The 14,720-nt window shown below is 36.6% G+C and overlaps 1 protein-coding gene across 1 annotated transcript in view; it reads right to left on the bottom strand.

Annotated features, from left to right (window-relative positions):
• LOC131754466 (sperm flagellar protein 2) overlaps window positions 1-14,380 on the bottom strand; it is a 93,327-nt gene extending 78,947 nt beyond the window's left edge. The window contains exons 1-3 of the mRNA XM_067033293.1: window positions 14,323-14,380; window positions 10,624-10,698; window positions 3,823-3,971 (exon numbers count right to left, since the gene is read on the bottom strand). Of these exons, the coding sequence (XP_066889394.1) occupies window positions 3,823-3,971; window positions 10,624-10,698; window positions 14,323-14,380 (282 nt within the window). The remainder of the gene's footprint in view (window positions 1-3,822; window positions 3,972-10,623; window positions 10,699-14,322) is intronic.
• Window positions 14,381-14,720: the final 340 nt, after the last annotated feature.

Raw genomic sequence — 14,720 nt, 5'->3', positions numbered from 1 at the left:
AGGGTGATGATGAGTTATTTCTCTGAATTCCTCCTTGATGTTTTACCTTTGCTGTAAAGTGCACCATGAAAATCAGAAAGTTTCTTTTACATTATCTTTAATGATGCAAATAAACAATGAAAAATAAAAAGTAATCAAATTGAAATAAAATTGAAAATACATATTATATTTTAATATAAACTTGCTGTACTAATTTTTCCCTTATTGGTTGTGCATTTATTTATTCAGGGACTTGCACATGGGAACCTTGGAGGTCATCTGGGCTAACTTCCTCTTCAACTGAGAAATGCCAAGAGATCTAGAGACAGATTATCCAATCTCTGTGGACCTCACTGATACATTAGGCACATTTCAATGCAACCCCCTCCAGGGTCACACAACTTGTGTTAGTGGAAAATGCTTCCTGTGTTGAGCAGAAATTTACCTTTCTGTATTTTCTACTTCTAAGCCCTAGGTGTGTCCTTTGGAGAAGGACAGCCTACATTCACACCATCTTCCCTATGATAGCCTGTCACATATTTGAAGACACTGGTGTGGAGAAGTAGGCTGGGATTCAGGATGAAACTCATTTGCTTTTGTATTTCCAGCATCTAGTACAGCATTTGCAAATAACAGGTACTCAACAAATGTTAATATAGATGTAAGCAGAGTCATCTGAGCCCAATTTTATCATCAGTTAAATTTTCAGGAGACTGGATGGCTTCATCTGGTTCTAAAGGCCTATGATTCTATGTCCAACCATACTTCAAGTATTCATTTATAATACACATTTACAGTTCTTTCACTGCTCCTCTGAAATTATCTTAACACCTTTCTCTTACCTAGAGCCCCTCTCTGGTTTCTAGTTTTTCATGATCTCTCTTAAAAGATATGGTATCCAGAGTGGTGCTGAAGACCATTTTAAGTAAGCTGACTACTAAACCTACCTCCTGGTGACTTCAAGCCATTAATTAACACTCTATGTGAGGAGAGTTACCACCTAGGAATGGACCTAATTGAACTAACATCCTGTTCACAGTTCTTATTTATTTATAAGAACTTCATGAGAAATTGTCAACTACTATTTTGAATTCAAGGTATACTATGTTCATTGTACTTCTCTGACCCACCTACTCAACCTTGCTATCAAAGAAAAGGAACAGGCCAGTTCAGCAGGACTTAGTCTTAGTAAACCTGTCTGACCTCTGGGTGATCATTTTGTATGCTACAAGTGCTCAGAAGGCATGTGTTTAATAATTTTCTTTCCAATTTTGTCAGGGATTAACGTCTGGATCATTGGTCTTGTATGCTACTAAATCCCGTCCACCTTTTGTTAAACATTTAGTCATTAGGCTACATCTGGTCTTCTAGATTCTCCCGTATCTTCTATGATTTCTATGAGTTATCAATAATGTCCCATCTGTAGTTTATTTAATTATCTGGGATGTTATTTTTCTGGGTCTAGGCACTTGAACTTATGTGATGTGACTAGATGTTAAGACCTATCCTTTCCAATTAAATAGTCTTCTCTTCATTGACTGAAGCATAATAGGAAATTGGGTAGCCAAAGCAAGTATCCTCCAAGCTTCAGAAGCTAGAAAGCAAAGACCTATCACTCCACTGCCTCCTTGGTGGTCTCTGAACTTTCCCTTGGGGCTGGCAAAGGGATAAGGACCCAGGCTCCCCTTGAACTTGGTTGCTGCCTCCACCTGAGATAGCCAGATATGGAAGCAATCCCCCTCTTTCTCTCACTCTGTCTCCTTCCCCATGCCTATTGAGGTAAGATATATCTGGGGTCCCTGGAAGGCCTGGAACTAGGGTTGCCAGATAAAGTATAGGATGCCTATATATACTTCATTGATTATCTGAAATTTAAATTCATTTAACTGGGCATCTGTATTTCCTCTCCATTAGTAGGTAAGCTGTGCAGCTCATGTGTGAGAAGCTTAGAGTAGAAAAAGACTAGGGGAGGCCATGTGGCCTGCTTTGTTTCCAGGTTCTAGGCTAATTCTGCTTGTAGCAAAAAGGAGTTCTCTACATGGTTTCACTTAGGTAACTAGAGGTCCGGGCTGTATATCCTCCCATCATCCCTCCAGACCAACTCCTCATCCTTCACTCTCCATCCTGCTCAGTGATTGCTCTAGGAGGCTAACTCATGTGAATTACTTCAGGAAACTCCCTTGCCTTCCACCTCCCAGGCAAGAGATGTGAGAGCAGGAAGGACATGAGGTCTGGTTATATGCTTCCCTGCTCCTCTCTGCGGGTCACTGTGGGTGGCTGCGTCCTCTGGGAAGGCCACAGCCCCTGGCAGGTGGCCTTCTCCATGCACAGGTTTTCTTGAGGTCTGGACATCTGCTCCCTGTCCTCACCTTCTCAGGCCTAGGGGCCATAATAGCTCCTGGCTATCTCTTGTGGAGGGTAACAATCTAATCCTTGTAGATTTTCTCATTTACTGGCCACATACATATAAATCATCCTTTATTCAACTTTCTTTAAATTATCTTCTGTTTTCTGCCAGGATCCTGACTAGAAGATCTACAATGGAAGCTGGTGCCATATCTCAGTGTGAATATTTATTTTTCACTCATGTTCTCTATTTCCCTCTTGTCCTCTATGAATTTATTTCTCTCAAGGGCTTCAATGTTTGGAATTAAGGATTAGATTTTAATATTTTTGTCCCTCACTCTCTAACTTCTACCAAATAATATCATTTTAATTTTATCTCCTTCCCAACAACAACTTCTGTATCCTGCTTCTATGACAGTTTTTGAATATATTTATTTTTCAAAGTAGCTACTATTTGGCTGAGTGATAGTAATTACACACATCTGTAATTCCGTCATTTAATGTTCTCAGCTTCAAATATTTTCTGTTCTAATTTCTCCCTCAATTCTAATTAATTCATCAAAGCCTTATCAAGAATCTCTAACATACTCTTCACTGTATTTGATTCTGTATTGAATACACTGAATTGTCCCACATGTTCCTACCCTCCCCCAAAGAGTTTACAATTTAATTGAGGAGATAATTAAGACATTTCCCTAGGAATGTTCAATAATAATTGCAATTCATGATTGGGTCTCAAGTGCCTGGCACAGATGGTCAGGGCTAAGAGTTCATAAGAGTAAGAAACCATGGAGGACTGGAATTAAGAAGACAGGGACTGAGTCTTTCAAAAAACTCTTTGTCTTTTAAAAAAATTTAAAAGAAAGACCATTCTGTGTGATTCTCCCAGATGGTTTATCTATTAAAGCAGCCTTATTTGCCTAGGTGACAACTGGGCTTTGCGGCTGTCCGAGCATAAAGAACTGAATGGAGCTTCCAGGGCTCACCTGGGCATCTCCTTGCCTGACACTAGGGTACCCATTTAAAGAGCTCAGGCCAGATAGCTCTCTGTTCTTTTATTAGTTTAGTTAGCTTCAAAATGTTCCTTCTATTTCTAAAAAGTCAGGGGTTAAACTTCACTTGAAAGCATTATGATGTGGGCATGAGAGCATGGTTGGAGGGCTATAATTTGCTGGATATGTATTCTGGGGAAGATATTTTTCCAGGAAACTTCATCTCTGCTTGTCCCTGGGGGAAAAATTGGTCCTCAAAGAACCCATTTGTTCCCCTGATTGCAGCACTCAACAGCCACGCAAAGCATGACTCAGAAGCTTTAGGGAGCAGAGAAAGCATGGGATGTGATTCAGTGAGTGTTCTCAAAAGATCACCTCAGCTTTTTGATGAATATATATATTACCAGCTACAAAAGGCCTTTGGGACGGTGCAAATAATGGTGTGAATCTTTCTATAAAGAGGAGAAAGAACAGATTCTACTAGCTTGAGTTTAAACTGCCGTACCTCAGGAATTGGTTCATTCACATACACCCATTCTTCTGATCCTGGCTTAGATGGGGGTGGCACTGCTGGAGCAGGTGACACATCTGTAGAGTCAGCAGGTGATTTCTTTACTGGAACTTTCCCTCCTGGATATTTTCCTCTGGGAGAACCTTAAACATGCATATTAAATCATGCCATTACAAGGAGATGAATGGGACCAGACTGTGGTGGATGTATAAACCTATGATGCCATGGATTTCAGGCAATTCATTAACTACTTTTTAAGCAACTTTGGGCAGCCTTATCAAATAAAAAATTAAAAAACCCGTCATTCTCTATAGCCCCCAAATTAACCAATAATACCAACAGCGTTTTTTTTGTAAAGCAGTGCAACTTCTCTTGTCCAATTAGCTATGGAAAACGACTTCATATTTTATTTTCATCTCTGTCCTTGCTTCCACAATGAACACAAGGTTTTTACAAAGTTTAGGTGCCAAAGTGTATTTTATTTACTATTGCAAAAACTGGCAAGTTAAACACTCACCCTGAATGCGAAAGAGGGTAGCTATAACTGGAGAGGCGCTCTTGGTGTTCTTTGAAACCCAGGGAGGAGCAGGGAGAAAGAATGCTATTGTAGGGGTCAGTGAGGGATGTAGGGGAGGAGGGGTACCTCCTGAATATTCCCACATTCTCCGGATGAGACCGAGGGCTTCTGAGCAGGGAAACTATATCTCTTTCTACAGTCAGGGTGTAGGGGTGGAGGCGACTGCTGTACCGCAGGTCTGGCTGAATTAAGGCATGGGCGGGGGGAGAGGAGAAGAAGGGAGGGGAGAGAAGGAGAGGGAATGGAAAGAGAGAGGAAGGGGGGGAGGAAGAAAAGGAGGTGGAGGAGGAGGAAGAGAAAGAGGCCTAATTTCAGCTCAGAATCCAGAAAGGGCGTGTGCCCCACTCTCTGTGAGAACATCCAGCAGGGAATCCAGACCCGCGAAGCAGTACCCTTATGGTCTGAAAGATCTTGTGACTGATCAAACTACCTTAACTCAGAAACCACTGTTATTTCCTTAAAGGATCAAAGTTATAGTTTAGAAATTCACTCAGTTTAAATTCTATTTATTTTCAGTTTCCTTATTAAGATTTTAGATGCAGTTTATAGATGCCTACAGAATTTGCAGCACTTTATTTCCCCAAAATATATTTCTTTAATGAGTATTATTTAATGCTAATGCTGTTTAGAAAAGTAAATACATCTTCCACTTTTAGACTAGTTTAAAATATATGGATTATAAGTAGAGGGGATATTGTTAATTATGTCATATGAACAGTTTAAATGACTTCTACTTATACAATTAAAACCAGTATTGGTCATCTACAAGTTTAAAGTTGCATCTAGGTTTTTTTAATTAGAAAAATTTAAGAGCATCTTTTTGCAGGTGAAAACCAAAAATGTTCATAACTTGATATGTTTTTATATATGATAACTTTTCATTCTCTGAACTGAATCTCTGGTGAAATAAAAGTGACAATACTATGGCCACTTTAAGATGAATTTCTCAAAGGAGAATTCCTAAGGAGAACTTTGTAATTATAAACGTGAGACTGGAATGAGTTCCTTTTTCTTCTTACATATCATGATCATTCAGTGAAAACTAAGGGAGCCAGGGAACCTTTTGGACGATGTGCTTTGATTTCATTTAACTTTTATCTAATTGTTAACAATGAAAATGCAAGGGTAAAAGATTTGAATGAATAAAAATGTATCTATGTCACAGTGAGTGAAAATAGATGCCACTTTTGAACAAAATCCATCGACATCTCAAATGTCACAAGGGTCATTCCTTGCACCACCCATGCAACCATATGAAGACTTCAGTTTCTAATAAGATATCTGCTTTCATTTGGAAGTTGGATTATTGAGTCCTAAGTGTGGCCATTCTTCATGCATAAAATCCTGGAGAGTAATCTGTGCTTAGCATATAGTAAAGATAGATTTTAGCAAATTTGTTTTTTGTCCAGTTATATGAACCTAATGGTATTACACAGAAGCACGTGGAGCGAGAACAAGTATAAATAAAATAAGGTCAAAAGAAAAATGTAATTTTAGGACATGGGATTTATTTAATCATTTTATCTGTAAAGAAATGGTCAAAGCTGAAACGATAGAGCAATAGGCTTGAGCAAAGACAATAACATCATAGGAGCTCAGTAAAGGTAAGAATAAATTTCATCAACTGATGAGAGGACATTAAGAAAACTAGAACACTTTCAGATTAAGTTGGCACTACTCAGGGAGATGAGAGGATTGTAGGAAGAAGGAAAGGATGCGAAAAGTCTGATTTTTTTTAAAAGAAAGGCATTATTATTACCTTTCAGTCCTAAAATATTTCCTAGTAGGATCTGGCTTTATTGAAGGTTTCCCTAGGTAGAAGTTAGAAGACTGGTTAACAGTAATGGCTTTCTTATTGCCTTGTTTCAGTGAAAAATGACTCTGGTTGGTGACTGAAGTAGAGACTCAGGATGCCTTGGATAAGATGAAAATTTCTGCTCTGCAGCAACGTGGCCAGGAAGAGGAAGAGGTCAGTGCCAGGTAAGGAGCCAGAGATGGAACATGAATCAGCTTATTCTCTAAATCGCTATTGAGAAGGTATTTTTGGAAAAGATTTCTCTCCTTGGTGTCCTAGAGTTCATGTTGTTAGTCTACGTGGAGCTGGAGATATGGAACGCGGACAACTATAAAGTAATGAGGCCTGCTTATTTGGAATCCTCTATAGGACCTGATTTTAGTATAATTATACTCAGTGATAAGCGTTGGAAACTCCTTAAGTCAGTTTTGCACAGGAGTCCCCTTTTTGCCCACAGTCTTTAATAACTTGGTCTGGAGTCAATAATCATATCCCATACTTATTTAGCCCCATTTATGCTGAGCCAGATTCTGTTCCAGCTGCTTTTTTTGTATATTTACTAATTCCTTACTACAGCCACAAAGAAGTTACTTTTATGACCTTATTTTACATATGAGAGAACTGAGACTCACTAAGGTCAAGTCACTTGACCTAAGTCATTCATATGGTAAATGGCAGAGCTAGAATATGGGCCCAGGCAGGCTGGCTCCAGAGTCCATGCATTTGACTGTCATACTTGATTGCCTTTTAGTGTCTATTGAGGTAATTCATGTTCAAAAGTGTTCATTAGATTGATATTTAGAAATTTGCAAGCTTTAGAGTCGTTCTTTTAATACTATTTGCTTGGCTCATAAATTGATTTTAAGACTGTGTTCTATTTACATTGCATTACAATTAAATTACAATTTAATTTTTCTACTTGTGGTGAAAATTTTATTAAAAGCTACAGTCTGAGAAATCAATTTATTGAAAGACTCATACTAAAGAGTATAAATAATATTATTTAACTCATTTATATTAGATGATGGTATTAAGGCAAAATCCAGGGAAGCTATGAGAATAGTGTTGAGAGTTAATATGGAGTGTTGATTACATTAGCCAAAGTGTAAAGAGGCTCTAACTTCCCCTTTCTCATAGGTTAATGATTTCTAACAAAATACTATCTTATTTATTTTGACTCTCAATTTCCTCATCTTTGAAGTGGGAAATGATCATTTATACTTCACAGGTGGTTATGAGGATTATGCAACATTATAAAAATTGTCTTGTATAGTGCATGGCGTAGGGTAGGGACTCCATAAAAGGTAGTTTGTTACTATGCTTATGAATTATATTATCAAAGGAGATTGTTGAATTTTGATATCTGAACCATGATTGTAAATTAGTCATCAACTTTCTGATGTGTGGTATCAACTTTCAGATGAAACCTAATGTGTTTTGCATGTGTTCTAAAATCTGTTAAGACCTTGTACATTGCACCACATACTCTCCTCTGTTTAAGGTCCCAGGTGATAGTAGTTTAGAAATTAATCTTAGAAAAACTTAGGGCTTTTTATTTCTATTTCAAAGTATTGTTATATACATGTTGTTTTTAAAATTGTAATCCAACTTAAATATTTTGGGGAACAGGACATATTATAAGTAATACATTAGAAATAACTGAATGTTTCTGATATTCCAATGGCTAAAATAGAACAATAAGTCTTGGGCATCAATATAGTAGTTCTTCAACTTTAGGGATCACCAGAATTCCCTAGAGGTCTTATTAAAACACAAATTGCTGGGCCACTCCAGGAGTTTCAGATTCAGTAGGTCTGGGGTGGGACCAAGTATTTGTTTTTCTAATAAGTTCCCAGGTAATGCAGATGCTGCTGGTCCAGGACTGAACTTAAAGAGCCACCATGTTAGTAGATGCATCTAGGTATTTCAATTCCATTTCACTTTCATCTTTTTTCCCTGTTCTTCCATGTCTTTCCAATTAAATGTCATTAATATTTATAACATTGACATAACATTTATTGCTACATGGCCTGGTAGCACCTAAACTTTAAGTCAAATCAGAAGGCAAACACTGGAACAGTCCCAATACTAATACATGGGCAGGCCAGAAGAACTAAAGAGGACATATTTCCAAACATTTATTCCACAGAGCTCTAGTCCCAACGGATACCGCTCCACGAGAGAGTTCTGCAGCCAGTAGTGTATCTCCTACTGCCTTAGAGATAGATGATTACAGGAGATACATATCTATATCAACATCTATCTCAGTTGAGATGAAAAACATTTTAATTTGGTGTAACTCAGCATTTTCTGAAATTGGTTGATTAAGGAAAACTCTTCATTTAGCCCTCAATTAACACCTCTTACGTAAGGTCATATAGTTGAAAAGCCCTTATTTTATGAAGGAATAAAATGGGGCCATGGCAAATGGTTGAAGATAATAAGAAATACTTTAAGAACACCATAAATACAATTGCAAATGGCATTTCAGTGTCAAGATTTTGGAGGGAGAAGGTTGGGATTGATCTAATACACAGAGAAAAATAGGGATGAATCAAAGATGCCAATAGCAGGAAACAATGATAAGTCTGAAGGAAGGAAAAAGGAGATGGTTCCTTAAACTGTAAGAGATGTTTTCAGTATAATGGTGTCAAACAGCCTGTGAGGTAACCAGATAACCAATCAATAGTGTTCACCCCCAGTGGAATTAGTTCCAAATATTAAGAATTAAAATCATTAAGACTTCCTCTTAATGAAGGAAATCCTGTTATACATGTCAAAACAACAGCATTTCTATGTAAAAGAAAGACTTCTAAATCTTGAACGAGAGTTTACCTATTTCAAATATTATTGAACACAGTAGAAATTGTGTTTATGGAAATAGAAACACAATAGTAAAATAAAAGCAAAAAAATGTTTGAAAGTTCTTGGAGTTACTTAAATTGAGCTAACTGCATGACTCCAGTGAATATATATTTTATTGGTTGAACTTGTAGTTGCTTATGGTTTGAGTGTGTATATTTTTATCTAAGGATGCTCTCAAAGCATGTGAATTATTATGTCTAACTTGACGATCTGGCACCTAATATGCATAAATATATTTAATTCCTATTTTTGATGATTCTATGCTGATCCTTCATTTGCTTTTGCTGATCACAATAAGAAAGCAAGGGATTCATAATGTAAATGTGAAAATGATTCTCCTATTTGTAAACAGGTGAGATAGAGCAGAGCATAAATTATAGCCAAAATTATAGGTAAATTTTCCATCTCAGTGTTAACTCACCAATGACTCTAGTTATATAAGCCTATCAGGTCATATAATCAGAGAAGGGTAAGATTCTTTGAGAATCATTGTTATGCATCTTTAAATGCCAAAATAAAGATCCTTTTAAACCCATCATTTTGTGAACATGGCACAATCTTGTGCTGCTACTACACTGGCAATTTGTAATGAAAAATTAAACAAAGGTACATACATCATGACAACCCCCTTTGTATGTACCCTGCAAAAGTCAACTGTATGTGTCCATAACTGCATTTCAATCTTTAATTGATTGGTGTAGCAGCTTCAATGTACAATCTAACGAATACGTTTTTTAAAGCCTATATTCTTCTACCAACCATCAATTATTTACAAAATTTTATCCTCCTTATTTCACAGAAATAGTTAAAATAAAATAGAAAAAAAAAAAAGAAATTAGGGTCAGGAAAAATACAACTTAAAGTAGAAGGTCAAAACCAGGAGAGGAATTAGAAAGCAGACTTGGGATCTAGGTCCTTGCACAGATACTAAAATCATAGACACTAATTTGTTTCTGTACTTCTAGACAGCCAAAACAGAAAAGGAAGTGCTATCATTTAGAGGTGCTAATTATCTAGCCATGCAGAGGAAGAAAGATTTTCCAGTTCCTTGATTCTGAATGAAATTTCCCACCTAGGATTTCACATAGGGGTGACTGAATGATGTGATGGGCATAATATCCCTTCAGAAATAAAATACCAGGTTATTATTGGTATAATAAATGTTTTACCTCCACTGTTATTGTGTTGAGGACTTTATATCAAAGTGCTTATCAGTGAAAGCAATTCTATGGGGGACCCAAGAAAATAAGGTTCAGCATGTAGTTTTCTGATGGCATAGCTTAGCCCAAGGATAACACCTATAATATCTATGGTGAATGGATATTCTGTATCTTAGATATTCTCTAAATTATTCCTCACAAGCATCACTTTTCTCAGCAGGACCTTTGCTAAGACCCAGGCTACAGAAACACTGAGGTTCTGTTTTATTGGCAAGGGCTTATGGTTTACAAATGCCTGAGAGAGGTATTCAGTGTATACTACTATGTAAATATAGCTATTTTCACTGAAAATTATAAAATGCAGAATTATACTTAATCATATCTATCTTGATCTGTACCTTTTCTTTTGAGCGAAGTTTCACTTTTCTTCCTTTTTCCTTCCTGAAGAGATTCTGGATTACCATGCGGGGTTTCTAAACAAAATTCAACACATAAATATCATTGATGATTTTCTTCAATATCCTGGGCTATGATTTGTAGGCAATCAAATGCTATTTCTCAAAAACAGTTATATTTGTGAACTGCCTAAAATGGCTTAGGCCTTTACTGTGAGTTAACATTAATCTGAAGACAGACTGTGGATTGAAATTTCTTGAATGACAACCCTGATAGTACTATTCTATTTTGTGACATTGAGAAATTGAGCCCTAAGCTTAATATCAACATTTGGTAGTGAATTTGATTGTAAACTCTTTAATGCAGCATAGTTGCAGAATTTTAAAAGTTAGTCACAAGTCCATTTAAAGCAGATGGCTCTATTTGGATATAGTTCACTGGAATGATCCCAATACAATAAGACAATTGGGTCTGTGATAAGAATGATGCCAAAACACCTTGAAGAAGAGTTAAATAATCACATTGCTTTGCTATGGAGCATCCTTGAACTTCTATTGACCCTACACTTGGTTGCCTTGTGACTTCTACATTCCACTGAGCATTGACTGTAACTTGTAATGCAAATGATAGTTTGGGAATTTATACACTGGGTTCCCCAGAATCTAATTCAAAAATATATTGGAAAGGGGAACATGGGAAACTGATGAACTGGAGGTCAATAAGATGTCCCAAATAATAATTAGTTCTTTGAAAAAATCACTACATCCCACATAATTTACCAAACAAGTTCAGTCGTCTTCTTCCCTTTGCCCTGGGCTACAGTTTTTTTTTTCCTTCATTGGAAGAATGCACATATGGGACAATTTAAACGCTTGTGATGGAGAGATCATCTGACCTATTCTTTGTATTTAGAAGTGTAAGTTATAAGAATGTGTAAATACATAACTCCTATCACTTACATTTAAACATCTCAGCTCCAAAAACCAAGATTCCATAGAAATAAGACAAGTGAAGGAAAGGATTAACCTTGAAACTTTGTTAACCTCCATAAAAGGACTTTTAAACATCCAAATAGTTGAACACCAAATTCATTCATAAATAAATAAATAAATCCAAACATTTGAATTAGTTGTTTTTTTTTTTTTTCTTAGAAATAAGCTTAATAAAAAAAGTCTAGATAAGCTCTTAGTTCCTTTAATAACAATACTCTGGGTAACTAACCATTTAGCTCTAAACTTTAGCAAAAGGCAACAGCAAAGAAGGTAAAAATAGAGACACCTAAGACGTTGAACCTATAAACTATTGTGAGCAAGTCTAATTTCTGTTGGGGATAGCATGCACTCTGCCTATTTTTAAAAATTATTTCCAAAACATATTCTGAAATTGCAAAATATATTCCTAGCAGCATGGATGGCAAGCACGACCATACTTTGTCACACTCAGAACTTTAGTTTTAAATTAAATTCTGACATTTGGTAGTAGACTTGATAATAAACCCTTTAATGGGACACAACTGTGAAGTTTTTCAAATTTAATCTCAAGTGCATTTGAAGCAGATATAAAATACAAAACTGTAAAAAATTAATAAACAGAAAGCACAAATAAATAGAGTCAGGAAACCAGAAGGGGGAGCTCTCATGCCCTAAGAGGACAGTATTGCCCAACAGGAGGAAGGAAGACTCCTCTTCTTTCCTGGCAAGGGCTCAGCCAATGAAAAGCCATGGACTCATCAAGTACTATGGCCCTCCCAACTTCCTTTTCCCCTCTATAGAAGCATTCTCCTTCCCTTGTCATGTGGATACTTGCACATGGCTTGCCATGGTTGCAGACCCCGAATTATAATTTCCTGCTAATTCTGAATAAACCCATCTTCGCTGGAGAAATATCTGGTAGTCTATTTGTTTCAGGTCAACAGATCTAAATACAATGTAGAACTATATTTGGACAAAATGACTATTAGTACTCAGCGTACTATGCTTCCTTCTTTACTCTATTTCCACCCTTTTTTCTTTTTTTTTTAGTAAATAATTTCTCTTTTCTTCTCAACTTTTAAAGGAGATTGTAATTGGATGTTTGCTTTGGGCTTGTTCAGAAGCCTTAGGCTTTTAGTTCTGCAAGTATGTTCTTTTGAAAAAACCTGTAAGTTATTTATATAAAAATAAACAAACCTGGCTGGGAACTTCCCTTCCTAAAATCATTTATCCCAGCTTCCCTGAGCTGTAAGGGCAGCGCAGCCTGTGCTATTGCCTCATCATCGTCTACTAGCAATGAGATCTCCTTGCAATGATGCGTTGCAGTTGGAAGGCAGTAATTGGGCCCCTGGGGATTAATTTTTCTACACATTTTTAAAGATCAGGCACTAACCCTGCCCTTGGTGGAAAAAATAGACAGATACAACCACTCTTTGGAGCAACAATAGCTTTATTATTCCTCCAATGCACAGTATTCAAGTATACAATTTTATTTAATTTTACGAGCAAACTTAAGAAATTTAAAGACTGAACCGTGTTGTAACCAGAAATGCTAAAGATGGGTTTCAGGGAATGGCTCCAATCCACAGATACTCCTGACTGTGAGGCCGAGGGGAGGAAAGGGAGGGGAGGCCACGGCCATAGGTTAAAGGCCTAGATGGGTAACTCCAGGCTCCCTTGAACCTCTGTGGAAACTGTCTTCCCTGGCTAAACAGCATTTTTAAGGTTTCCATTTGTCCTTCAGACCACTGCTTTGTTTATCTAATGGGGAAAGTATGTATGGTTAATTAATTGCTTTGTGCTTTATTGTTTCATATGATAAAATATTTTTTTTAGAATTTGCATATTTTGCCTTTAGTTAAGCCCCATTTTATTGTAGTACATGGTCTTTAATAGACCATAATATATGTTATTAAAGTTTTCAAATGTATTTGTTTAATATAAATACATTTAATTTAAAAAAATCAGACCCATCTCAAATCTCCATGAAGTAGAAATATTATGGAGCTTAGAAATGCAATCATGACACAATATCAAGAATACCTAGGTAGACGTGTGTATCTGCACAGCCAGCTACTTACAAAGCTAAAACCAGCCACTAGAGCCACATTTGTTTCATACACACAGCACCAAACTGATCCTGGCATTCTCCCAATATCACACATTTCAACAATTGAGGATTTTATTTTTGTCATTATATTGTCTACAACTTAACTTAATGGTTCTTAGTGGTTAAGGATCTAGAAGGAACTTAAGCTAAAAAATATTCTCTATACACACTCTATTCATGTATGTTATATATTATAAATATACAAGTTTAGTGAGATGTCAGGTCCTTGTTTCTAGCCTTTTATAATCACGTAGCACTGAAGAGTGACAGTTACATATAAATTTTAGTCTCTAAAGAATGCTGTTGGTATGTTTCCTTATTCTTGTGGACAACAGGTTGTGCTAACTCTCGCTAAATAAATGCTAAATAAAGCCCATGATACTAAACCTAGACTTACTACCTGCCTCAGTCGCAGTTTCTACCTTCTTCAGAAATGTAATTATTTAGTATTTTGTAAATAATTGATGGTTGGTAGAAGAATATAGGCTTTAAAAAATGTATTCGTTAGATTGTACATTGAAGCTGCTACACCAATCAATTAAAGATTGAAATGCAGTTATGGACACATACAGTTGACTTTTGCAGGGTACATACAAAGGGGGTTGTCATGATGTATGTACCTTTGTTTAATTTTTCATTACAAATTGCCAGTGTAGTAGCAGCCCAAGATTGTGCCATGTTCACAAAATGATGGGTTTAAAAGGATCTTTATTTTGGCATTTAAAGATGCATAACAATGATTCTCAAAGAATCTTACCCTTCTCTGATTATATGACCTGATAGGCTTATATAACTAGAGTCATTGGTGAGTTAACACTGAGATGGAAAATTTACCTATAATTTTGGCTATAATTTATGTACTAAATGTAATTTTAATCAACCAGCTTGGAATTTTCTGGTCAGCACCAATGAGGTGATTTGTCATGTGGATCATCTCTATATATCCCCACCCCTGCAAAGAAGAGGAGGCAATCTGCATGGTAAAGACCCCTTCAGTTCCCTTCCTCCAAAAAGATGT

The sequence above is a fragment of the Kogia breviceps genome, chromosome 4, assembly GCF_026419965.1.
Source record: "Kogia breviceps isolate mKogBre1 chromosome 4, mKogBre1 haplotype 1, whole genome shotgun sequence".
NCBI classification, from domain to species: Eukaryota; Metazoa; Chordata; class Mammalia; order Artiodactyla; family Physeteridae; genus Kogia; species Kogia breviceps.
The sequence above is the reverse complement of the archived record's forward strand: the minus strand, read 5'-3'. Positions and strand labels throughout refer to the sequence as shown.